Source organism: Macaca nemestrina, chromosome 16, assembly GCF_043159975.1.
Source record: "Macaca nemestrina isolate mMacNem1 chromosome 16, mMacNem.hap1, whole genome shotgun sequence".
Lineage (NCBI taxonomy): Eukaryota > Metazoa > Chordata > Mammalia > Primates > Cercopithecidae > Macaca > Macaca nemestrina.
This window is the reverse complement of record NC_092140.1, coordinates 10,969,636-10,996,027: the sequence shown is the minus strand read 5'-3', so window position 1 is coordinate 10,996,027 and position 26,392 is coordinate 10,969,636. Positions and strand designations below refer to the sequence as shown.

At 38.5% G+C, this 26,392-nt stretch overlaps 1 protein-coding gene across 9 annotated transcripts in view; it reads left to right on the top strand.

Moving 5' to 3' along the window:
• The window catches only part of LOC105485356 (basic, immunoglobulin-like variable motif containing), a 40,508-nt gene that overhangs the window by 1,226 nt on the left and 12,890 nt on the right, over nt 1–26,392 (top strand). The window contains exons 2-8 of one of the 9 annotated variants that reach the window (XM_071081068.1): nt 2,456–2,575; nt 4,712–4,795; nt 6,474–7,072; nt 15,426–15,552; nt 20,043–20,138; nt 20,747–20,851; nt 21,069–21,163. In XM_071081068.1, the coding sequence (XP_070937169.1) occupies nt 6,595–7,072; nt 15,426–15,552; nt 20,043–20,138; nt 20,747–20,851; nt 21,069–21,163 (901 nt within the window). In that variant the 5' untranslated portion in view covers nt 2,456–2,575; nt 4,712–4,795; nt 6,474–6,594. Of the gene's footprint in view, nt 1–189; nt 391–2,455; nt 4,796–6,473; nt 7,073–15,425; nt 15,553–20,042; nt 20,139–20,746; nt 20,852–21,068; nt 21,164–26,392 lie in introns of those variants that run through there. The other 8 variants (XM_011747642.3, XM_011747636.3, XM_011747640.3 and 5 more) reach the window with 8 other exon arrangements.

The window sequence follows — 26,392 nt, the reverse complement described above, 5'->3', positions numbered from 1 at the left end:
GTGGAGTGCCTCGTCTTCCGGCCGGTGAGGGAAGGTGGAGGCGGGAGTAGGGGCGAGGAGGCCTCGGCAGCCCTTGGGCGGTGCGGACCGGGGACTCGCGGTCCCCGCGACTCGCGCTGAGGCGCGGGCTGGGGTGGCAGCGGGCAGGGGGCGCAGCAGCGCTCCTTCCTCTCCTCGGCGCGCACTGGTTCTGCGCGGCCGGGGCTTGGCCTGCGCGACTGTCTCCTCAGTCCTGGCGGACTCCGAGCTGGCCGAGCCACGAGCTTGTCAGAGGACGGTGGTGGGAACGCTCCCGGCCTCCCCAGGAGCGCGGGCTGGAGGCTGGCGCCAGGCGCGGAGGACTCCCGGTATCTTTTGACAGGCGGGCGCCTTGGCTCTGGGGACCCGCAGGTCTGAAGGGGAGGAAGGGGCCTGGAGGGCGCGGGAGGACACTGGGTAGGAAGGGTGGCATCAGCTCGGCTGGGGGCTGTGCGCCTCTGGTCTCGCCCTCCGGCACATATTCGACCTTTACGAGGTCACCGGAGTGCCCCTGCTCCTCAGTTGTCTTCTATACAGAATATGGATCAGGGTATTTTGTCATATGAAAAGGCTTTACTGAAGAGGGTTTTAGAGATGTTTGGTTCTCTCATAAACTTGATACTTGAGAATATAGACAGAATATAACCAGAAAAGTCTATAACCTAGGCGATGAAGATTGGCTTTACAAATGGACGTTTATTTTACAGAACACTTCTTTCAGTGACTTTGAACAATCGTGACTCTGGCGGTGCTTTTAACACTTGCCATTTTATAAATTTTTGCTTTGGATACAAGCAAAACATATTTCTATTGCTTATGACGTGATTTTATGTGTAAGCTATTAGTTGAGCCTGAGGTCCTGCAGTAATTCTTAGTAGTAAATCTTTTTTTTTGTTTTTTGAGACGGAGTTTTGCTCTTATCGCCCAGGCTGGAATGCAATGGCACAATCTCAGCCCACTGCAACCTCCGCCTCTCGCGTTCAAGCGATTCTCTAGCTTTGCCTCCTGAGTAGCTGGGCCTACAGGCATGCGCCACCACGGGCGGCTAATTTTGTATTATTATTATTTTTTTTCCAGTAGAAACGGGTCTCACCATGTTGGCCAGGCTGGCCTCAAACTCCTTAACTCAGATGATCCACCCGCCTCAGCCTCCCAAAGTGCTGGGATTACAGGCATGAGCTACCTTGCCGGCTTAGTAGTAAATCTTAATATAGCAACACCTCACTTGCCTGGAAGAGGGAACCTCAATCAATCAAAATGAGGGCCTACAGGAATGCCTGACATGATGCAAACACTTAAAAGTTATCTGTTGAATGAGACATCTACAAATGCTAGGCCCTGGGGATACAATAATCTGGAAAACCAGACTTGCAGGATGCAGACGTTGATCATATAAACAGATACGCACAGAATTAAGTGTAAAATTGCCACCTGGTAAGACCTGTGCGAGGAAGGTACTGGAGTCTCTACCCGGTGACCTGGCCTAGTTTGAGAAGCCAAGAACGTTTCCCCTAGAAAGTGACATTTCAGCTGACATTGGAAAGATGAATGGGAATTAACTAAGTAAGGGAGATAGTATTGGGAGAACCAAAAAGTAATGTGGAGCTTGGGGGGTGGGGGAAGGGAATGAGATGGAGCTAACCAGATAAATCTAGGGACCATCAGGAGTTGGCCTTTTGTTGTAAGAGCAGAGGCTTTCAGGCAGAGGAGTTCTGTGATCATATATATGTAGCAAACTTTATTTTCTAATATCTCTGCACAGGTCAGGTTAGAAGTGTCAACTCACTGGGAATGGTTTATAAATAGAGAAACAAAAGGAGTTACAAGATGAGTCAAAACAGTGACAGCTCAGTCTATTAAGTGGAGGGACAAACTGCCTCTCTATATCTCAGTATTGTCTATAATGATTCTGTTATTAGTATTATCAGTAATAAATTGTGCTTAGTGTACTTTAAGAAAGCTAGAATCTGAGCAAAGTACTGAGGATGCAATAATAGAAGCCCCCTTCGCCTCTTCGGGCTCTCACTGTAGGGAGAAAATAGACGTGAGACAGTGTGGAAAGAAAGTAAACACTAGCAGTGTTTGGGTCGTGGGATTTGGGTAATTTCCATTTTCCTGTAATATATTTTGGTACTTTGCATTTTTTTTGTAATGTTTTGCTTATAAAATCTATGAATATTACATTTTCAAAGAGAAATTTACATAAATATAGTTTCCAATGAGAATGTTTCATGCCCTTGGATTTTAGTGACAGTCAATATAAAATGCATCCTTATGTTGATGATCTTCATTTTTTTTTGCTAAAACTTCGACCAAAGAGATCATCTTGTTCAGTGACTATTATTTAAAAGCAAACAAACCAAAAACACAAATAAAACCAGACTGTTACTTTTTTCTCTCTTTCCTTTTTTTTTTTTTTTTTTTTTTTTTGAGACAGAGTCTTGCTTTGTTGCCCAGGCTGGAGTGCAGTGATGTGATCATAGCTCACTGTGCAGCCTGAAACTCCTGGCCTCAAGCGATTGTTTCGCCTCAGCCTCCCAAAGCACAGATATTACAGGTATGAGCCACTGTGCCTGGCACACACTGTTACAATTTATATTAATTGAGTGCTGTGTTCTATCTTTAGCTTCCAGGAAGCTCACCCCCAACTTTTGTGCTTAAATGCAGCCATTTCCCTTTGCCTGTGTTTTTGATAAGAATATTCTCCATGGCTGGGCATGGTGGCTTGTGCCTGTAATGGCAGCAATTTGGGAGGCTGAGGTAGGAGGATTGCTTGAGGCCAAGAGGGTCAAGACCAGCCTAGGCAACATGGCATGACCCAGTTTCTTTAAAAAAAAAAAAAAAAAAAAAAAAGATTATTCTATATATGTTCCAAATGAGCATACTTTTACAATCCCTGCTGAGCGCAGTGGCTCATGCCTGTAATCCCAGTACTTTGGGAGGCCAAGGCCGGCAGATCACCTGAGGTCAGGAGTTCCAGACCAGCCTGGCCAACATGGTGAAATCCCATCTCTACTAAAAATACAAAAATTAGCCAGGCATGGTGGCACCTGCCTGTAATTCCAGCTACTCCAGAGACTGAGGCAGGAGAATCTCTTAAACCTAGGAGGCAGAGGTTGCAGTGAGCTGAGATCCCGCTATTGCACTACAGCCTGGGCAACAGGACGAGATTCCATCTCAAAAAAATCAAATCAAATCAAATCGGATCCTTACACTGTCACACAGAGAGATGGTCCCACAGGCAAAATTCCATTCAGTGTGAGGAAGGAAGCTCTGGGAAAGTGGAAGCCAAGTCTGAGATGAGGATATAAAAGGGGCGGTGCCGGGAACATTTCTGTCTCCCCACCAAACTCACTCCAATAACCTTTGCCTATTGCTTCTCGCCCAGACCACATGCTCTTTCATTCCTCACCTCCCACAGCCCACCCCCACGACCCCAATACCACAAATACCTACCTCTCTGTCCACCACACTGATGTAGAGAAAGGCATGAAGATCACAGATGAGAAGTAGAAAATGCTGTTAGGACACCTGCTAAGAATCAGAGCAACTCTGTCTTCCAAAAAGATAAGAGTTTGGTCTGAACAACGCCAGGTACTGAGCTTCCCTCTGCCATTATCATTGCACCACCAGATGAATAAGGAGACAGCATCAGCACTTCCACCTGAGGACCCACTACACCTACTCCAAGATTTTTTTTACCAAAAGAAAGTGAAAGTTTTCAAAGTGAAACCATGGGAGGTTCCACCTTTTGTGGTAATGTTCCTATCCAACTGACCCTCCTGCAAACAACTATAAACTCTGCAGAAATTCTTTTAAAACTGAAGGGTTTTTCTTTTTGTTTTTGTTTGAGACAGGATGGAGTGCAGGTCGCCCAGGCTGGAGTGCAGTGGTGCGATCCTGGCTCACCGCGACCTCCGCCTTCCAGGCTCAAGCAATTCTCCTGCCTCAGCCTCCAGAGTAGCTGGGATTACAGGCACACGTCACTACCGCCTGGCTAATTTTTAAATTTTCAGTCGAGATGGGGTTTTACCATGTTGGCCAGGCTAGTCTCGAACTCCTGACCTCAAATGAGCCACCCGCCTCAGCCTCCCAAAGTGCTGGGATTACAGTCGTGAGCCACCACACCAGGCCTAAAAACTGAAAGGTTGAATAGAGAAAAAGCATGCTTTAAAAGCATTTTTTAAGTAAAGAAAATGGAATTTTGCCTAGCACATGTGGAGTCCTAATATGCAGCTCTGTTTCCTTAAATTCCATGAAAGCCATGCAATACCTTTGCTAGTTTCTCCTCACAGATCAGGATAACCGAGGGGGCTCTTGCGTGAATCATCTTCTATTTCTTGCAGCCTAACTCAGAGGCTTTTGTTGTTCAATATTTGTGTGATGGTTTTGATACTATTTTTTTGTAACCCATGACAGTTATTTTTATTTCTAATTTTTTAAGTAAGCAAATGGGCAGAGATATTAACTGGTAAAAGTTCAACTGATCACCCAGGGTGGATTGAATCTCTCGACTGATGCTCTGTTGCTGGAGCCCTGAGAAACCCACATACCCCGCCTGGGCACCTGCCTGGGGTTGTCTGCTGCGTGACCTGGGATGGTTCAAATCACCAAGGACTTCCTCTGGTATAAATCTTCAGCTTCCTTGCATGCCCTCAGTTGCTATTTAAGCTTTCTGTTTTCTTCCCTAAAGGAATCAGTTTAGACTTGAAATTCAGTTTTTCCTGAAACTGATCAGAAGTTAGTGACACCTTGATTGGATCCATTTTTCTGTCAGGTGATGAATCTTTGAAAAATTTCCTTTCTGTATTCTTTGTTGATTTAAATCTGTGGTCATTATTCATTATATACCCTATATGCCTATGTACTTAAAAAATCTTGCTAATGCATTATTTTTTAGACAACTTTATGGAGGTAAAATTCACACACTGTATAATTTACCCATGAAGTTATGCAATTCATTGGCTTTTAGTGTATTTACAAAGTTGTGTGTTCATTGCCACAATCATTTATAGAATATTATTATTACAAAAAGAAACTCCATCACCCCCAAACCTCAAGCCCTAGGCAACCATGAATTTACCTTCTGTCCCCATAGATTTGCCTGTTCTGGACATGTTATACAAATAGAATAATACACTATCTGATCCTTTGTGACCATCTTCTTTTACTCACTATAATGTTTTCAGGGTTCATCCATGTTGTACCATGGGTCAGTACTTCATTTCTTTTCATTGCCAAACAATATTCCATTGTATTGATATACCACATTTTATTTATATGTTCATCAATTGATAGACATTTGGGTTGTTTCCATTTTTTTGGTCATTATGAATAATGCTGCTATTAACATTTGTGTGAAGATGTATTTTTCTTGTCTGTCATGGATATATACCTAGGCATGAAATTGCTGGACCATATGGTAACTCTGTTTAATTGTTGGAAGAACTGTTTTCCAAACAGCTGGACCATTTTACATTTCCACTAGCAGTGTATGAGGGTTATGATTTCTCCACATCCTCACCAACACTTTTTCTTACCTTTTTGATTATAGCCATTCTAGTGGGTGTGAGGTGTTATCTCATTGTGGTTTTGATTTGTATTTCCATGATGGCCAATAATACCGAGCATCTTTTCATGTGCTGATACTGAGCATCTTTTTATGTGCTTATTGGCCTTTTATTTTTATTTTATTTTATTTTATTTTTATTTTTGAGACAGTGTCACTTTGTTGCCCAGGCTGGAGTGTAGTGGCGCGATCTCGGCTCACTGCAAACTCTACCTCCCAGGTTGAAGCGACTCTCATCTCTCAGCTTCCCTCGTAGCTGGGACTACAGGCACGTGCCACCATGCCTGGCTAATTTTTGTATTTTTAGAAGAGACAGGGTTTCACCATGTTGGCCAGGCTGTTCTCGAACTCCTGACCCCAAGTGATCCGCCATTCTTGGCCTCCCAAAGTGCTGGATTACAGGCATGAGGCAGAGGTGGGCGGATCACTTGAGGTCAGGAGTTTGAGAACAGTCTGACCAAGATGGAGAAACCCCATCTCTACTAAAAATGCAAAATTAGCCGGGTGTGGTGGTGCATGCCTGTAATCCCAGCTACTTGGGAGGCTGAGGCAGGAGAAACACTTGAACCCGGGAGGTGGAGGTTGCGGTGAGCCAAGATCGCGCCATTGCACTCCAGCTTGGGCAACAAGAGTGAAACTCCAACTCAAAAAAAAAAAAAAAAAAAAAGGCTATTTGCTTTTTAATTATTTTTTAATTATTTAAAAATAATTTAGTGCATTATTTTAGACTAATTTAAAAAATAAGATAGTGATCATGACTCCAGTCATATAGTAGTTGTAAAATTAATATAGAATGAAGGCATATGTATGCATAAAACTTGCTATGCTTTTTAGTGCTGTTTGTGTATCTGGTGGATTGTTGATCATTCTTTTTCCTTCCTCTTAGGAGCTCATTTTGTGACTCTCAAGCTTTTATAGCATGCTGTAAACAATTGTCAAGGTTGTTTATCAAGAAACAGAAAAAGTTGCAAGTTCTTTCTAGTAATAGAAATTTTACACCGCATTCAATGCCTAACGTTGCAGAAACAGAAAGGTCAAATGATTCTGGAAATGGTGAGCACAAATCTGAGAGACAGTCACCTGAAGAGAATCTACAAGGTGCTGTAAAATCTTTCTGCACAAGTGCCTCAGGAGCACCCTTGGGTCCCAAAGGAGATGGTCATTATCCATGGAGTTGTCCAGTGACTCATACTCGGGAAAAAATTTATGCCATCTGTTCGGACTATGCCTTCCTCAACCAGGCGACCTCAGTCTATAAAACTCCAAATCCATCCCGCTCTTCTTGTCTCCCTGATAGTACCTCTTTATCTGCTGGAAATAATTCATCAAGATACATTGGTATCCCGACTAGTACATCGGAAATAATCTACAATGAAGAAAATAGCTTGGAAAACTTATCCAACAGCCTAGGCAAGCTACCTCTTGCATGGGAAATTGATAAATCTGAATTTGATGGGGTGACCACAAATTCAAAATACAAAACAGGTAAGAAGGGAGCCATGAGGTTCATATGTGAAAATAATGAGAAAACAAACACTAAGTGTTGTTTAATCTTGCCATTACACAGTAAAACAAACACTGTGTCTTGTTTAATCTTGCCATTACACATAGTTTCCTTTTATAATACTAAATAATGAACATGGCTATCATCTTGTCTGTCACTGTAGTTTTGGGAAAGTAACCTTGACATAGGGCTTGTAGTTCATTACAGGGTTTCCACTGGAAACTTCAAGCATAACCTTTGTATTAAATTATTTTGAGAGCTTTGAAAATCTAAGAATGTTGTACAATGTTATAGATAAACAGATTATAGCTTAGAAAAGGTTAATAATATGGCTAGAATAACTTAGTACTGTTTCATAGTTTTATAGGCATATGAAGTCACATTTCCTGACCAAACATCTCCTTTTCCTACTATGTAATGTTTTAGCTTTTTTTGGTTAAAATTTTTGAGGCACCCAGCAAAGCCTCCATGTACCACTGAGTGGGTTGTACACTGCTCAGTTTAAGAGGATGCTGTTTACCTAGGTTGTGCATAACTTTCGCAGTTGCAATGGGGTGGTCCTGTGGCAGACAGAAAGACTTGACACTTCTTTCTTTTGAATTCAAAGTAATACAGGAATTTTATGAGGCAGGTACTGCTACCCCCATTTGTAGGTGAAGAAATGGAGGCTTAGAGGGGATAAATTTCTAGACCGAAGTTGCAGAGTTAATAACACGTCAAACTAGGATTTGTATTTTACTTCTAGGCTTCTTTGATGATTTTGTAAAACCTTAATGCTTCTGCTTGTTCATCTGCAAAATCAACTTGTTTCATAGAATGTTATGTAAATTTGTAATTCTCAAAGGTAGGAGGGGGATTTTGCTTTTTTGTCTAAATTTGTAAGTAATGAGCCTGTAGTTTTCTTTTTGTCTAATGCCTTTGTCCAGTTCTGGAATTAGGGCTATGCAACTCTTTGAAGAAAAGTTGGGAAGTGTTTTTTCCTCCTGTTTTCTGAGGATTTTCAGAGAGATATTAAAATCTCTGTGTATAATTATGGAGTTGTCTTGATTTCTGTTAATTTCTGACGAATTTTAATTTATCCATGTCATTTAAGTTGTCAAATTTGGGGGCTTAAAGTTAATGTTATCCCTCTAACATCTAAGGAATCTTTATTGATAACTCTTTTTGCATCCTAATACTGGTAATTAATTTATTTTCTCTATTTTTAAAAACTGATCAGTCTAGCTAGGAGTTTTTATCAATTTTGTTCATCTTTTCAAATAACCAGCTTTAGCTTTGTTCATTTTCTCAATTGTTTGTTTTCTATTTCATTGGTTTCTGCTCTTTATTATATCCTTCCTCTGACTTACTTTGGGTTTACTTTGTTCTTCATTTTCTGACTTCTTAAGATGGAAGCATAGATTATTGATTTTAGACTTTCCTATCATAAGCATATAATACCCCGAATTAGTCTTTAAGTACTGCTGTAGCTGCAGCCCACAAATTTGATATGCTTATTATTATTATTTAATTTGAAATATTTTCTAATTTCCTTTGCAATTTATTCTTTGATACATGTATTACTTAGATGTATGCTGTTTAATTTCTAGATATTAATAGTTTTTCTAAATATTGATTTCTAGTTTAGTTCCATTGTGGACAGAGGGCATATGCTCTCAGTCTTTTTAAACTTACTGAGGCTTGTTTTATGACCCAACATATGGTCTATCTTGGTGAATGTACCATGTGCACTTGAAAAGAATGTGCATTCTGCAGTCATTGGGAGTATCTATAAATATTATTTATGTCAAAGTGTCTGAAAGTGTCATTCACATCTTTTGTGTCTCTGCTTAACTTGTGTCTTTTCTATCAATTGCTGAAAGAAGGGTGTTAAAAATCTTCAACTATGATTGTGAAGTTGTCTTTTCTCCATTTAATTTCTTTTTAAAAAACTAATACATGTTTAATAACAGAAAATTTACCATCTTAACCATTTTTACGTGTACAGTTTAGAGGCATTAAGTCCATTTACGTTGTTGTGCAGGCATCATCACCATTCATCTCCAAAATTGTACCCATTAAACAATAAATCCTCATTCCTTCTCTTCACACTCCCTCGAAACCACCATTTTACTTTTTGTCACTGTGAATTTGACTATTCCATGTACCTTATATAAGTGAAATCATATAGTGTTTGTCTTTTTATGACTGGTTTATTTATAGCTACCCCTGCTCTCTTCTGGGTGCTGTTTGCTTTGGATACCTATTTCCATCCTTTTACTTTCAGCCTATTTGTATCTCCAGATCTAAACTGAGTGTTTCAGAGAGAGCATATAGTTAGCTATTTTTTTCTGTTTCTTTTTTTGTGTGTGAACTCACATATACAAAAACATATTTTTTAAAACCCATTCTACCAATCTCTGCATTTTGAGTGGAGAATTTAATCCATTTACATTTAAAGTAATCACTGATAAGGAGAGACTTTTGTCATTTTGCTACTTGTTATCTATATATAAAAACTCTGTTCCTATACTGCTTAATCTCCACCCACTTTCAGTTACTGATGTTATAAAATTACATCTTTGTACATTGTGTGTCTGAAAACATAAACTAATAATTTTTATGTATTAATCTCTTAAATAATGTGGAAAAGAAAATGTGGAGTTACAAACCAAAGTTATTATAATAATAGCTTTTTTATTTTTATTTTTTATTTTGAAATAGGGTCTTGCTCACTTGCCCAGACGGGAATGCAGTAGCACGACTATGGCTTCCTGCAGCCTTGACCTCCTAGGCTTAAGCAATCCTCCCACTTCAACCTCCTGAGTAGCTGGGACTACAGGTGCACACCACCACACCTGGCTAATTTTTTAAATTTTTTGTAGAGATAGAGTCTCACTATATTGCCAGGGCTGGTCTTGAACTCCTGGGCTCAAGCAATCCTCCTGCCTCGGCCTTCCAAAGTGCTGGGAATACAGGCATGAGCCACCGCTCCTGGCCTACTACTAGCTTTTAAACTAATAATAATTTTTCAAAAATGTATTAGTCTCATAAATCATATGGCATACAAAAACTGGAGTTGCAAATTAACAAAATAACACTGGCTTTTGTAATTGTTCATGTATTACCTTCACTCAGGTAAATTTATTTCTTCCTGTGGCTTTGAGGTACTAGCTAATGTCCTTTGATTTCAACCAACAGGAATCCTTTTGGCATTCCTTACAGGGCAAGTCTAGTGATAATAAACTCTTTCAGTTTTTGTTTGTCTGGGAATGTCTGAATTTCTTCTTCACTTTTGAAGGACAGTTTTGCTGGATTTAGGAATCTTGTTTGAAATTTTTTTCTTTCAACACTTTGAATATATCAGCCCACTTCCTTCTGACTTCCAGTTTCTGATGAGAAATCTGTTGATATTCTTATTAACAGTCCATTGTATGTGATGAATTGCTTCTCTTGTGGTGCTTTTAAGAGTCTGTCTTTGTCTTTTTGCAATTTTTAAATTTTTTAATTTGAAGCAGAGTTTTGCTCTTGTTGCCCAGGTTAGAGTGCAATGGCACGATCTTGGCTCACCACAACCTCCACCTTCCGGGTTCAAGCGATTCTCCTGCCTCAGCCTCCCAAGTAGCTGGGATTACAGGCATGTGCCACCATGCCTGGCTAATTTTCTATTTTTAGTACAGGTGGAGTTTCTCCATGTTGATCAGGCTGGTCTCGAACTCCTGACCTCAGGTGATCTGCCTGCCTCAGCCTCCCAAAGTGCTGGGATTACAGGTGTGAGCCACTACACCCGGCCTTGCAATTTTATTATATCGTATATTGGTGTGGGTCTTTCTAAGTTCATGCTACTTGAAATTTGTTGAGTTTCTTGGATGTTTACATTCATGTTTTTTAAAAACAAATTTGGAAAGTTTTTAGCCATTATTTGTTTGGATAATCTCTCTACCCCTTTTTCAGGGTCTTCTCTTTCTGGAACTTCTGCAATGTGTAGGTTGGTCCACTTTATGGTGTCCCCAGGTCCCTTAAGGTCTGTTCACTTTTCTTCAGACCTTTTTCTTTCTGTTCCTCATACTCAGTTATTTCAGTTTTCCCATCTTCAAGGTCACTAATTTTTCTGCCTGCTCAAATCTGCCTTTGAATCACTCTAGTGAGTTTTTCATTTCAGTTATTATATTTTTCAGCCCAATAATTTCTTTTTGGTTTTCTTCTAAGTTTTCTATCTCTTCATTGATATTTCCATGTTCTTCATACATACATCTTTCTTTAGTTCTTTTAGCATCTTTAAGATAGTGGTTTTAAAGTCCTGTCTAGCAAATCTGCCATTTGGTCTTTCCAGAGATGGTTTCTGTTGGTTTATATATTTTTTTGTTTCTTTGAATGGGCCTTATTCTGTTTCTTGTGATTTTTTGTTGCTGTTGGAAACTAGACATTCAAATGTTATTTAATAATGTAGTAACTCTGGAAATCAATACCCCCCTTTCCCAGAGTTTGTTGATTTTAGTTTTTGTTTTTTGATTGCTATAGGCTGTTTCTATGCTGGTAATCAACCTGAGGTATACATTTAAGGGCTTCTCGGGGAAAAGCCCCTGCCTTTCTCTGAGTGTGTACAGTGATTTTCTAAATTTCACTGTATAAGTGATTGCTTCTGAATATACTGTTTTTGAAATGTCTGACTCCCTAAAGGGAAAATGAAGAGAAAAAAAAATAGAACAAAAAAACCACACCAAAGGTGCTGGCCCCTTAAGTCCTCTGGAAGTTGCTTCAGTTGTAGTGGGAGGGGCTTGCAACACTGGAGGGAGAGTTGCAACAATGGCCGACCCCCTGTATCTGTGCTTTCAACATCAGAAGCAGCAGTCAGCAATCAGAACACAGGTTCCCAATTTTAGTAGGACATGGACCTTTTTGCCCACCATAGTTCCCACAAACTGCCTGGAGCTTCTCCAGGAACATGTGCCCAGTTGCCTGGACTTGGGGATAGGTACTTGTACCTTGCTATGTCCTGAAATTGACCAAAATTTGCATTTACTGTTCAGGACTTCCTCTGAAAGTTGCAATCCTTTGAATAGACTCTGGAATTCCAAAATATTTACATCAGACAGGTTCTGCCAGTGCAGTTGTCTAAGTGGGGAGACAGATTCCTGGTGCCTCCTATACTGCACTTAATTCTGTTAATTTTTTAAAAAAATGTAATTTGAAGCTCTGTTATTAAGTTCACGCACATTTATGAGATTTATGCCTTCTTCCTGAATTGACCCTTTTATCATTATGAAATATATTTCATTATTCCTGGAAATTTTTCTAGTCTGAAAGTTACTTTGTTTGATATTAATAAAGCTCCTCAGCTTTATTTTGATTATGTTTGCATGGTATATATTTTTCCATCTATTTATTTTAGTTCTAGAATTTACATTTTTATAGCTTCTATTTCTTATCTGAGATTTGCTATATTTTTCATTTATTACAAGAGCATTTTATCTATGTCATAATGCATAGTTATAATGTCTACTTTAATGTCATATCTGCAAATTTCAAAATCTGGCTAATCTCAGAGTAGGCCTTATCTTTTTTCTTGAGAATAAGTCATATTTTTCAGTTTCCTTATATGTTCTATAATATTTCGTTGTATCCTAGATAGTGGGACTATTATGTTATGGCAACTCTGGTATATTCCTTCAAAGTGTTGATTTTTTTTTTTTTTTTTTTTTGGTTTTGGGTGGCAGTTAATTTGGTTGAACTAAAACTGTAAATTCTGTCTCCTTGGTACAGCTCCAACCATCTCAGTTCAGTTCCTTTAGCTGTGTTGCTTGGGTTTGCTCCGTGCATGCATGGTCCAGGGGTCAGTCCAAGATTTGGGCCAAATTTATACACAGAATTTGGGTCCCCTCTTCTCTGTGGCTGTCTTCTTTGTGGGTTCCCTCTCACCTCACTTTCAGTGATGGTGATTGCACAGGACTCTGTCCTTTGGTTCTTCCAATAAAAAAAGACAGTGGATTTTCTGCTTTTATTTGCTCTTATACCTTTTTCTAAAAGTCAGTGTGGTGAATACATATATTTGTGTGTGTGTGTGTGTGTTTGGTGTTGAGGCTGTGTGTGTGTGCTGTGGGTAGGGTGAGAAATGGAAGAAGGGACTCGGTAATGAGAAGGAGCAGTGGGCGAAGGTTCTTGGTGCTGATGTGATGGGAGGCAGAAGGTGCTATTTTATGTTCCGATGTCAAACTGAGCTTTCACTTTGATGTGGCTTCTTTCCCTCAAATCGAATCAACTTTTGCCTGTGGGACCTGCTCTTTCTGTGGCAGTGCGGAGATTTTATGAAGTATGCTCATTTGGACCGTATATGCTCATTGATCCCAGGGGCAATCGTAGATTCAGCAAAAAGAGAATGGGGGCAAGGTCATGGAACCCTAGAGGAAAGTGTGAGTACAGACTGTTTGCAGAGCCTATCAAGGTCACACATTTCCATGTTTCATTAGCCTTAAAATTTTAAGTGGCTGGGAAAACTACTTAGGGAATTAAGTCATTATTAGGCAGTAAAGACATCTCAAGAAATGTGAGAAACTCATTCTTCTGTCATCTGACTCTCTAAGAGTCATTTTACCAGTCAAGGAAATTTGGCACAATGAGATTTGGCACAATTGCTCACCTTTGCCAGTGATGTTCAGCTCTGTGAAAAATGTGTTCTCTGTAAAAACTTAGAGAAAATAATTAAAAGGGTTGAGCACAGTGGCTCACACTTGTAATCTCAGCATTTTGTGAGGCTGAGGCAGGTGGATTGCTTGAGCTCAGGAGTTTGAGACCAACCTGGGCAACATAGTGAGACACCAACTTTATTAAAAATACAAAAATTAGCTGGGCATGGTCACATGCACTTGTGGTCCCAGGTACTCCCAAGGCCGAGTAGGAGGATTGCTTGAGGCCTGGAGACTGAGGTTGCAATGACTGGAGGTTGCATCACTGCACTCTTGTCTGGGCAACAGTGCAAGACCTTATCTCAAAACAAACAAACAAACAAAAAGAATAATTAAAAGGAAGGTGAAACATTGTTTCTTGACTTTATAGTCTTATTATTACATTTTTACAGAAATTCCCTGGTAATAATAGTTCCTGAGTTCCAGCTGTTCCTAGGTGCCAAATGGTTTCAGTGTAGAGTATCTTGAAGGAATAAAACCGATCTCTTTCTATGTTTGCTTATTAGGTGCATATGTATATAATCTGTTTTATAATTTATGAATGACTCATAAAAATGAAATATTAGCCTTCAGTTAATTTTTATAACAGAACTGTTGTAAAATAGAATATCTGTGAAAGATTAAAGTATTTGAGCATAGCTATCTGAAATCTTAATAGTATTTTAATTAAATGAGGCTTGGATATTATTTATTGATATTTTACTTTATATACCTTTTTTTACTAGATATTTCACTAACAATTTAGAAATAAAACATATAAAAAGTATAGGGATGGATACCCCATTCTCTATGATGTGGTTATTTCACATTGTATGCTTGTATCAAAACATCTCATGTACCCCATAAGCATGTACACCTACTATGTACTCACAACAATTAAAAAAATTAAAAAGTACAAATTCTCACTCTTACTTTTGGCTCCCCTTTTGTCTAGCTCCCAATTCTCCCTTCCCCAGTAGTAACCACTGTTGTTTGTCTTGAGGGTCTTTTGGAGAATGTATGTGTGTGCATGTATGAGTGTGTGTAGGTACATGCATACATACATGCATATATGCACACAGCAGACTTTGCTTTTCATTCTAGTTTCTGTGCTAAAGTTGCATTTTTGTAATGTACATATGTGCATCATTCTTCATTCATTCTGTTGTCTCTGTAAGCCCAGAGATATTTTTAAACATCACATCATCACATTATTGGATCTGGTGCTTTTACTTTCTTAACAGAGTTGCATTAATTTGGTTTTATTGTTTTATAGAAAGCCTTCATTTTCTGGAAAGTGGTCTAGTTAAATTTTTTACTGTCGATAATTTGATTTTCTAGATGTGGCTAAAGATTTAGTGATTGTGACCGTTTCACCAACTAAGTGACTAGCTCTGGAGTTGGAGTATAAGAACGTGACATGAAATAGAATTCATGGTTGTTTAAATTTGTTTTTATTCTCTCTTTCTGTTTAAGGTAGGGGACTATTATTGAAAATACATGTATTACTTCACTGTGTTTGCAAATATCATTTTTAGAACCGGTGGCAGTTATTTATTTATTGTTATTTTTTCTTTATACTTTCTCAGCAGAATTATTAAGGCAGTTACTTCTGAATTTTGGTGTATAATTTTTGTCATTTCAGTTTACTTCATCTTAAGCATTCTGCTTATTTTATACTCTTGTATTCTAGGCAATGCAAAGAAACAAGTTTCCAAGAGAAAAACTTCAGATAAAAAGGGAAGATATCAGAAGGAATGTCCTCAGCATTCTCCTCTTGAAGATATTAAACAGCGGAAAGTATTAGACCTTAGACGATGGTGACGTTATCAGTTTTTATTTTTTTCATTTTTGAAATATGTAATATATGTTGGCAATAACTTAGCAGTTTACAAATTAATACATTATATATATCATAAATATTTTTATTTCTAAAATTATTACCAGGATTTCTGAATCTTTAAAGTCTACCACAGATGTTTGAAGTAGATTAATCATGTGCTATGCTGATCTTTCCCAAACTCGGCTGGTCATTAGAGTCATCTGTGTGACTCCACATAACTGCCATCTAGATTTAACAATGATTAACCTTTTGATGTAGTTACATACTTAGCTTTTCATTGCTGAAGAATTTTCAAGTAAGTGACTGATTTTTATCATATTTAATCTCAAGTTACCTAAGTATGCATCTCTAAAAAATGACTTTTTTCTACTTAACCACAATACTTTTGTCATACCTAATAAGATTAACAATAGTTCCCTAGTGTCTAATTCCCAGGCTAAATTCACATTCCCCAGATTGTTCTGAAAAGGTCTTCACATCTGTTTGTTCAAAGTGCGACCCAGTTGTGAACCACATGTGTGCGTGTCATGACCCATAATTGTCTCAATCTAGGACAGTCTCCACCCCACGTTCCCCCTTTTCTTTTTAAAATTCTATTTATTTTAATCAACAAATGATAATTGTAAAGATTGACTTATTGAAGAGACTTGGCCAGATATTTTGTAGAATGTCCTACATTCCAGATTTGTTTTTTCCTTTTAGTTTCCTAAATTATTCATCTAACCTCAATATTTCCTGTAAACTGGAAGTTGAATATAAAGACTTGGTTAAATTCCAGTACAACATTTTATGCAAGAACACTGCTTAAGTGGGCCCTCATACTTCAAACGTTTCACATCATAAGTCACATGGTATCTGATTACCTAATCTTAGCAATTCTAAGTGATTACTGGGTTAAGGTGGTGACAGTTGTATTCTACATTGATGAGTTCTTTCTTTCCCGTCTGCTACCCTCAAGTAATCAGTAGGGTGACAGAGTGGCATTAGGTAATAGCCAGGTTCCATCAACTTTTTACATTATGGGTTTAGCCAAATGTATTGACAACCCAAACCCATTGATGATCCTTGTCTGAATATTTGTTGCAAAATGGTTACATATCAAAATTCCATTTTTTTTTTTTTTTTTACTTTTATTACCCAGCCTTCTTCTGTAGCTTTCATTGATCAACTGGGGCTATTTGGTTATCTTAAAATACAGTTCCTAGTCTAAGGAAAACAAGTTTAATTCATGACAACTTTTCTGTGTGACTGACTCTGATTGGGGTTTTTAAAATTCCTTCGTATGACATTTTAGAAATATATTTTTATCACTTATTTAATACATATTGGACCCTTTGCTGTAGGCTGAGAAACAGAGATGCACACAACATGGTCTTTGTTTTCCTAAGGTTTACAATCCAGTTGAGGAGAGGGGACTACACAGAAAAATGTGAAATATCTTAGGCAGTTTGTCATGTGATGGGTATGAATCACTAATTAACCATGAAAGGAGGTAATGATCACCAAAATGCTTTACTAAGGTCCTGGGTCTTAAGGGAGGGAATACGAAGTGTTGCAGGGGGTGAAGGGTCTTTGAAAGGATTATAGCAAAGTGTCTCTGGAATGTGGGTAATGAAGAGTAGAGTAGCTTGTCTAAAGGGAGGCTCAGAGAAGCCAAGAAACCTGCCAATGTCACATGGCTAATAAGTAGAAGATCTTGTATTGAAGCTGAAGAGTCAGACTCAACATTCATGCTGTTTCCTTATAACACATGTCATGATCTGTTTCTTAGATATCAGGCTCAATATTAATTTTGTTTTCTGAGTTAAAGATAAGTCATGGATGATTTCTTAACAAAAGGAACTTTTATAACGATAAATTTGAAATAGTTTGTAGGGAATAATGGAGAAGAGACATTAAAGTCAAAAACATTCATTTTAGTTTCTTTGAAAAGAAGGCTTTGCTCGTTTGTGCTTCTAATCACTTAGATTTAAGCTTTGTTTCAACAACAAATCTGTGTAACTACATGTTAATAGTATAACATGTGAGGCCATGAAGGCTAGGACTAGGAAGGATAGATGAGAGAAATGCCCTGAAGGGAAAACATCACCAGGAATATAAGCCTGTTTTCCACCAAGACTATTACAACATTAGGTTAGAATGGAAAGTCCCATAGAAGGTAGTAGAATGTTGGTAAACAGTTTAACCTGGTTATAAACAAGACTAGGAAACAAGTTGAGATTGATGAAAAAGTATGAAAAATCTTAAGAGAAATCCCCCTTTCCCTCTGCTTTTAAAAATTCTTTCAGGCCAAATGTAGCGTTATGAGAAAAAATATACACATGCATGTAATACTTTGTTAGTAAATGTATGTAAAGATAAATTTTGTAAAATATAAAACACTGTTAGTATTGGACTTGAAAAATAATCCCCAAAATTGAACTCTGGCAAAAATATTCACAGCAGAAAAAAAAAATCAGTAAATGAATGAGTTGCTTGTGTTTTATCAGCATGGACCATATAGCTTATGATGACAGAGCTGTTAATAATCACTTGTCCACAAAGATCTCTTAGGTTGGAGTTCACATTCATATTTAAACAACTAGGGCAGATTACTTGAATAAGGACATTAGTAAATTGCTCATATGTTTCCAGGGATGGGGGAAAGGGGAAAAAGGGAGTTGTGTTGTTCAATAGGTAAAGAGTTTTTTTTTGCAAGATGGAAAAGTTCTGTTGCCTAACAATTTGCATATAGTTGACACTACTGACCTGTACACTTAAGAATGGTGTACATGATAAATTTGATGTTGTGTGTTTTTACCACAATTAAAGAACAAAGCAAAACTGAGGGAGGACTCAATAGATTTGACAATGAGGTGTTGAAGATAGCACTTAGTATGTTAAGTGACAGTTATTATCTTTTGTGTGTCATTTTGTGTAGTTGAGTCTACAGATTTAGGGGTCCTGGAGCATGTTCTCACTTATAAGTGGGAGCCGAACAATGTGAACACATGGACACAGGGAGGGAACAACACACATTGAACCCTGTTGGGGGGTGGGAACATGGGAAGGGAGAGCATCAGGAAAAATAGCTAATGCACACGGGGTGTAATACCTAGGTGATGGGTTGATAGATGCAGCAAACCACCATTACACACGTTTATCTATGTAACAAAGCTGCACATCCTGCGAGTGTACCCTGGAACTTAAAAAAAAAAAGATTTAAGGATCATGGTTAACTTGTATGTTTGCCAAAATGCATAGTATATATACATATACAAATGCGTATATGTACACATGCATATGTCTAATTTTTCATTTTGTGATTAATTTTCAGACAACACTAAAGTTGCTCTTAGTGATGATAGGTCTTGTTTCTTTGTTTCATTGTGGCTGCTTCTTAGCACCTTCTTTAGAAAGCAGTTAGGAGAAGATCATTTGAAAGTCAACGAGTATTGTGGGTTATTGTTAAGCTGATTTAACATTGTCTCCCCCTACAACCATGCTTGACTAGCTTCGCATTTGGCCAGGTGCAGTGGCTCACATCTGTAATCCCAGCACTTTGGGAGGCTGAGGTGGGAGGATCACAAGGTCAAGAGATTGAGACCATCCTGGGCAACATAGTGAAACCATGTTTTTACTAAAAATACAAAAATTAGCCGGTTGTGGTGGCGCATGCCTGTAGTCCCAGCTACTTGGGAGGCTGAAGCAGGAGAATTGCTTGAACCCGGCAGACGGAGGTTGCAGTGAGTCGAGATTGCGCCACTGCACTCCAGCCTGGGCGACAGAGTGAGACTCCATCTCAAAAAAAAAAAAAAAAAAAAAAGCCAACCTATTTCTTCTTAAAGCAGAATAAATAAATAGTCTGTCTCTTTCTCCTTCTGTTCGCATTCACCCCAGTTTCTTCTCTTGAATCTTGACAGTTTGGAAAATTATCTGGATTGCTTAGTGCCACTGAATCATGCCATGGAAGGATTTTGTATTTCATTTTTAAAATTCTCTGTGACAGAAGCACTGCTTCGTGGCTTCTTGCCCAGGGATTTTAGATGGACAAGTGGGTAATAAATGGATGATTTTTAGTTTGGGTTGGAGAATTTCTCTGAGAAGTTGACACATGGGGGCAATGCTTTGTTTCTCCTGTATTTCTAAAGTTGCAAATAATCATGTATGTAGTTCAACCAGGAGTTTATACCAAACTTTTAATAGGTGATGTCTAAATTTATGTATCATTAATTTTTTTCCCTTTGGTTTAGATAACATCCACTTTAACTGGTAGTTAGTTATACTTAGCTATTTTTATTAAAGCAGGTGATTTATTGTTATTTTATATTTATGACATGATTAATAAGTGAATATGGAAGATTTTACATTGACTTAGGGGATCAAAGTTTTCATTACATTAACACCCTTAATTGCCATGAGTTTTCTATTTGTAGCATGCATATTTTGTATTCATTCAAGTGAAGAAAACAGTTTTTGTTTTCTCAGGTACTGCATAAGCCGACCACAGTATAAGACTTCTTGTGGCATCTCCTCATTAATTTCTTGTTGGAATTTCTTATATAGCACAATGGGAGCTGGAAAGTAAGTATGTCAATTTATCAGTATCCTCAAACTCCAAAGTAATTCGATGTTGCTTTTTCTATAACAGAAAAAATTTTAAGAATAGATTTTTTGTAAATTAAAAAACCCTGCTGTATTTTAGTGTAAGTCTTTTAACTTAAAATATACACATGTATTATTTTCAATAAAATAAAAATGAGCTGGATGCAGTGGTTCACACTTGTAATCTCAGCACTTTGGGAGGCCAAGGGGGGAGTGTTGCTTGAAGCCAAGGAGTTTGAGACCAGCCTGGGCAACAAAGCAAGATCCCATCTCTACAAAGTAAAAAAGTAAAAACAAGTAGCCAGGCACAATGGCATGTACTTGTAGTTCTAGTCTCTTAGGAGACTGAGGCAAGAGGATCACTTGAGCCAAGGAGTTTAAGGCTGCAGTGAGCTATGATCATGCCACTGCACTCCACCCTGGGTCACAGAGTGAGACCTTGTCTCTAAAAAAATAAATAAAATAAAATAATGAAAAATATTACTAAAATTATTTGCAAATCAGACAAACATATTAACATTGAGATAGGTTGTATTTGCGTATGACTGGAATTGAAAAATGAAAGGCAATGAATGTTTCTTTTGTAGTCTTCCACCTATTACCCAAGAAGAAGCTTTACATATTCTGGGCTTTCAACCTCCATTTGAAGATATTAGGTTTGGTCCTTTCACGGGAAATACAACACTTATGAGGTATGAAGACCCTCTAAGAGGCAATACCGTGTTTCTGGTTTTGCAAAATGATAATGATGTAGATGTGTGTTGATAGCAAAGCATGTATTCAGCTGCTGGGCTTCAACCTCTCATGGGTATACCAACTTTGGGCTATGCCTGGATTTCTTTAGAATTGGAATAATGCCATCTTTGTTGTAGAATTGTTGCCATGAGCAAATCTTCTTGTTATTTTCAGGTGGTTTAGACAAATTAATGACCACTTCCATGTAAAAGGATGCTCTTATGTTCTATATAAGCCTCATGGGAAGAACAAAACAGCAGGAGAAACTGGTAGGTAAACATATAGAAGATTTATACACACACACACGCGCACACACACACGGTTTAGAGTTCATCTCAAAGACTGGCTGTTTAGCTTCCTGGGACATTATGTAAACCCTCAATACAGTCTGTTACTTGCATGTAATCTGTAGGGCACTTTCTAATACGCAGTTTAATATTTTGCCTCTTCTCACCTTTTTATGTAGAACCTTTAGAACTTTAAGGTATATCACAAACACTACTCTAACATATTGTATTGTTTGGGTCCATGGTGTGTGTGTGTGTGTGTGTGTGCGCGCACATGCTAGTAAAACTCTAAGGAAGCAGCATGGAGTTAGCAGTTTTTCTTCCTGAGAAGGAATGTAAGGATTTGAGAATATTTGATGTTAGACCTGTGTGGTAACATATAATGGCAGGAAAATAGATTGTGAAAGTGACAAAGTTTTGCTATAAAATAGTCTTGGTTATAACAGAAATATTAATGGAGTTGATCTCAAGGATTATTCTAGTTATGTGCTAATTAAATAATTGGTACTATTTAGCAATTTCCATTTTTAAAATATTACAATCTTTTGACTGTATAAATCAGAAAACTATAATACATTGTTAAAGAAAAAATTATTCTGACACTTGTTAATAGGGTGAGGAAGACTTTATTTAAGACTTGTGAAAGGCGTATTGTAGTAGGGATGAGAGATCAGGCTCAACTCTGAATACAGCAAAGACAGCTGAGACTTTATAGCCAATGGACACAACAAGGGGTTTGGGGGTGGGAAATTACTAAGAGGGGTAAGGGTATGGGGATTCTTGCTAAACTGGTCTAACAGACTTCTTGCTAAAGGCAGGTCAAGGTCTGAGACATCAAGAGTTGGTACGGGAGGCCCGTGAGGAACTTGATTAGATATTAAGAGTTGTGGGTTCTCTCTAAACTGACTTATCAGGATTCATGCTAAAACTGGACACAGAAGTCAAAGGTCCAGGACCGTTTGAGAAGAAGACTCAAGGATTAATCAAGAAGAGAATTGTTATCAATAGAGGGTATATGGTTTACCAAGGTAAAAGACTGAGCACAAAGTCAGATATCTTTCTGTTGACCTATATTGGGGATATCGAGTTGGTTACTGGAGGCAGGTTTGGAGATTACATGTTGGTTTCTACACATACTAGTTTTGTGACCTTGAACAAGTCACTTGCTGAGCCGTGATGTAGACCTTTTATCTTTCTATATTTGTATAGGGTCAGTGTGAGGATAAAAGGAGTCATATTTGTAATGTACTCAGCACGCTGTGTTACAGAGTAAGGACTCAGTAAGTGCTAGCATTTATTCCTACTGACTAAATTCTATGCATTCACATGGGGCCTGTCTATCCCTCTGGAAAACACAGCTTTAAATGCTGTGTTGCTATTTATTTCTGTTTCTAGTGAGACTGTAACCACACTACTCTCAGTAGGTGACCAGGCAATGAAAAACTAAGAAAGGATATATTATCCTGTTTCATAATTTTCTCTTCAGCTGTGTCTAGTTTGCTTTTTATACTGTCTACTGAACTTGAGTTTTTTAAAAGAGGTTTTCAATCATTTTTATTCTAAAATATGTAGCTCTTTGAAAAATATGCTTTAAAAAAAATCTCATTCCTTACTCATATTTTCAAATCCTTTTATTTTTTAAATCTATTGAAACTTTTTTCCTCTGTATTTGGTGTAATGTAAGAAATGTGTATATATCCGATTTTGCTGTCTCTCGTTTCTTCTGGATCTTATTTGAGGTGTCTTCGTGTGCCATGAAAAGAAAATGCGTAATTTGGCATTGTCTTGTATAGTTCTTGAATGTTTACTTCCACAAGATGTGCTAAACCTTTTTCTGGTCCAAAAGATTTTCACAGTCATTCTCTAGTTATTAGAAGGTATAATAATGATTCTGTCAATTGTGTTCATTAAAAGTTTTATAAAATGTCTGCCAATGACATTTTACACCCTGTAAACCGAATACATGGCAGTTCAGTGAAAGCAAGTGAAAGGGTGAGGGTATCAAGGCACAGTAATTAGCAACCTGAGCCCGCACCACCATGTGGAGTTCCTGCCCCTCTCTCAGGGATAGCACATGTGTGACCCGGGACCTTTGGATGTAGGGTTGTATAGTGTAGAGAGCATCCACACTCAATCCACAGAATAAATACTAGTAAAGCTTAATTTCTTTTTAAAATATGAGGATCACTATAAATAAATGTTCTGATATTTTGTTTCTGTGCCCCCAAAGGGGGTCATCTTGTATAACCACCTGGATGTGTCAGTACTGAAAATCATTAACCTAGAGGAGCAGTAGTTGGCAAACATTTTTAAATAAAAGGCTTGATAGTAAATATTCTTGGCTTTGAGAGACACATGGTTGTGGGGCAGTCACAGCTGCTTGATACGGCAGCCATAGACAACATGTAAACAAATGGATATGGTGGTGTCCTTGGAAAAACCTTACTGATGGACCTGAAATTTGAATATCACATAATTTTCACATGTCACAAAATATTATTTTTCTTTTGAAATTTAAAAAATTTTATTATTTATTTTTTAGAGATGGTCTCATTCCATCCACTAGGCTGGAAGGCAGTGGCTGTGATCATGGCTCACTGCGGCCTTGAACTCCTAGGCTCAAGTGATCCTTTCCCCTTAGCCTCCCAAGTAGCTAGGACTACAGGTTCATGCCACTGCATCTGGCTAATTTTTAATTTTATTTTTAAATTTTTTTCGATTAAAAAAAATTTTTAGAGATGGGGGCTTACTCTGTTGCCCAGGCTAGTCTTGAACTCCTAGTCTTAAGTGATCCTCCTACCTCGGCCTCCCAAAGTGCTGGGATTACAGGCATGAGCTACTGTGCCTGACCCTTTTTTCTTTTGATTTTTTTTTTTTTTTTTTTTTTTTTGAGACGGAGTCTCGCTCTGCCGCCCAGGCTGGAGTGCAGTGGCCGGATCTCAGCTCACTGCAAGCTCCGCCTCCCGGGTTCACGCCATTCTCCTGCCTCAGCCTCCCGAGTAGTTGGGACTACAGGCGCCCGCCACCGCGCCCGGCTAGTTTTTTTGTATTTTTTTAGTAGAGACGGGGTTTCACCGTGTTAGCTAGGATGGTCTCGATCTCCTGACCTCGTGATCCGCCCGTCTCGGCCTCCCAAAGTGCTGGGATTACAGGCTTGAGCCACCGCGCCCGGCCTTTTCTTTTGATTTTTAACAACGTAAAAACCATTTTATCTTGCTGCCCATTTCAACACAGGCTGCAGTCTGCAGACTGGATTTACCTGTTGGTAGGACTTTGCCAACCCCTCACCTAGAGGATGAAGCTTAAATTCCTGAGCATGGTGTTTGAGGGACTGGGTTTCGAGTATCCTGCTCCAACCTGCCTCCCCTGGTGTTCAGCCATGCTGGGCTCCTCGCTGTTTCCCTGTTCTTCACAAGGTACAGGTCATCCTTAGGCCTATGTGCCTCACCAATGAGATGCCCTGCTGTGGAGCATGTGGAATGTGGGATTTCATATCTTTGTGATTGGATTCCTATGTATTTGTCCATCCTGGACTTCAACATAACAAATGGATATAGTGGTGTCCTGGGAAAACTCGGAGGGGGGGCGGTGGCTTTTTCTTCTGCTTGCCAGGCAGGATTCAATCGCTTCCTCTCCTGGGTTGTCACAGCAGCACGTGTGCCTCTGGTAGAACCTTGATTTCGTTGCGAGGTAATTCTTGGTGCACCATATGGTTTCATGCAGAAAAACTAGAGTTACCTTCCTTGATGATCAGGCCAAGTTCTTACTCATTTTTGCATCACAGTGCCTGATACTTAGGTGCTCAATAGGAGTTAATTTAATGAATTCTCAATTGAGGAAATGAGGCAGGAGGAATTCAGGAGATTGGGGTTAGGAAACTTCTAGGAGATAATTTTGTTGTCCATTCCAAAGCTGGCATTCTTCCTTTGCAAGAGCTCTCTCTTGTGATGTGGAAAGGAAAATGTTTTGTTTTTCCCTTTCTGTAGCTCATCTTTCCTTCTGGCTCCTACCTGCTCTCCCCTCCCCACACTCCCAGACACACACTCACCTGCACCTGTGTGCTAGGTCGGCCCTGCTTTCCATCAGAACCCAGTGCATCCTCCTTCTGTCTTCTGGAGTCTTTCAGTTGACAGTTTTTCAAGTGTTCCTAAGGACGGAAATGAGCCAACTCATTGAATCTGATGTTTTCAAACTTGACATCTTAGCAGTGCCTTGAACATTGCCTTTTACATTATAAACAGTAAAATATTAAGACTGTCTCAGAATCACTTCTTAATTGATTCATAGGGTGGCTTTATATCTCTTTTAATGGGATGTGGACCAAAATGCATGCCTGGGAGTATAGAAATGATCACTGGAGCGAATGTCATACTTACATGTCAGACATAATGGAAAGCTATTACAATGCAGTTCTCAGTCTTGTGTCTCAAGACTGCATTATGAGTAGGGCCCTGGGAGACACCAGAACAAGACTCATAATTCCTTTTACTTGTTTTCTTTTTGTCTGCTGATTATAAGAGGACTTCATTAGAGCAGTTCATGGCTTTTTCTATTAATATCAGCAGTATCTAGATAGAGTGAGAAGATAGATGAAGAGATGGGTCAGTGAAAGTAAAGGAAAAGAGGGGAAGCAGGAAGACCAAGAGAAATTAGAATAAGAGACAAAATCTATCAAAGAAACTCTGGGTATTGAGGATACATCAGCTATATAAATTTAATCAAATTCCCAAAGTAAGAACATATAATTTTTAAATTAATGGAATGGAATAAAACACTAAAAGGGCCATGGAGAGAGTTGACTTAGGAACCACTATTCTGGAATTTTAAAAGATTTTTGATCAACTGTCCTGTCCAACTTTAAGATTTTATACTATGATCTTGCTAGAAATTCTCATTTGTAGATCTTTTGAATATCTGTACTTTATTTATTTTATTTTCCAATAGTCTGGTACCTCCCAAGTTCTTTGTGACTTATTTAAATGTAATGATTTGGTGCATGTGTTAACCAGTTCCCTTAATAATCAGGATGTGTAGCATTGGGTCCCAGTGGCTTTTTTTTTTTTTTTTAATCTATGTGTTTAAATTTCCTTCAGCATATATTCACACTTTTTCATTGAGGAATGGGATAAACTACCTATTTTCCTTAACTTTTTTTCTTTTATTTTGTTAGGAGGTTGAGGTGGTTACTGTAATTTCTTTGAGTAAGTTTTA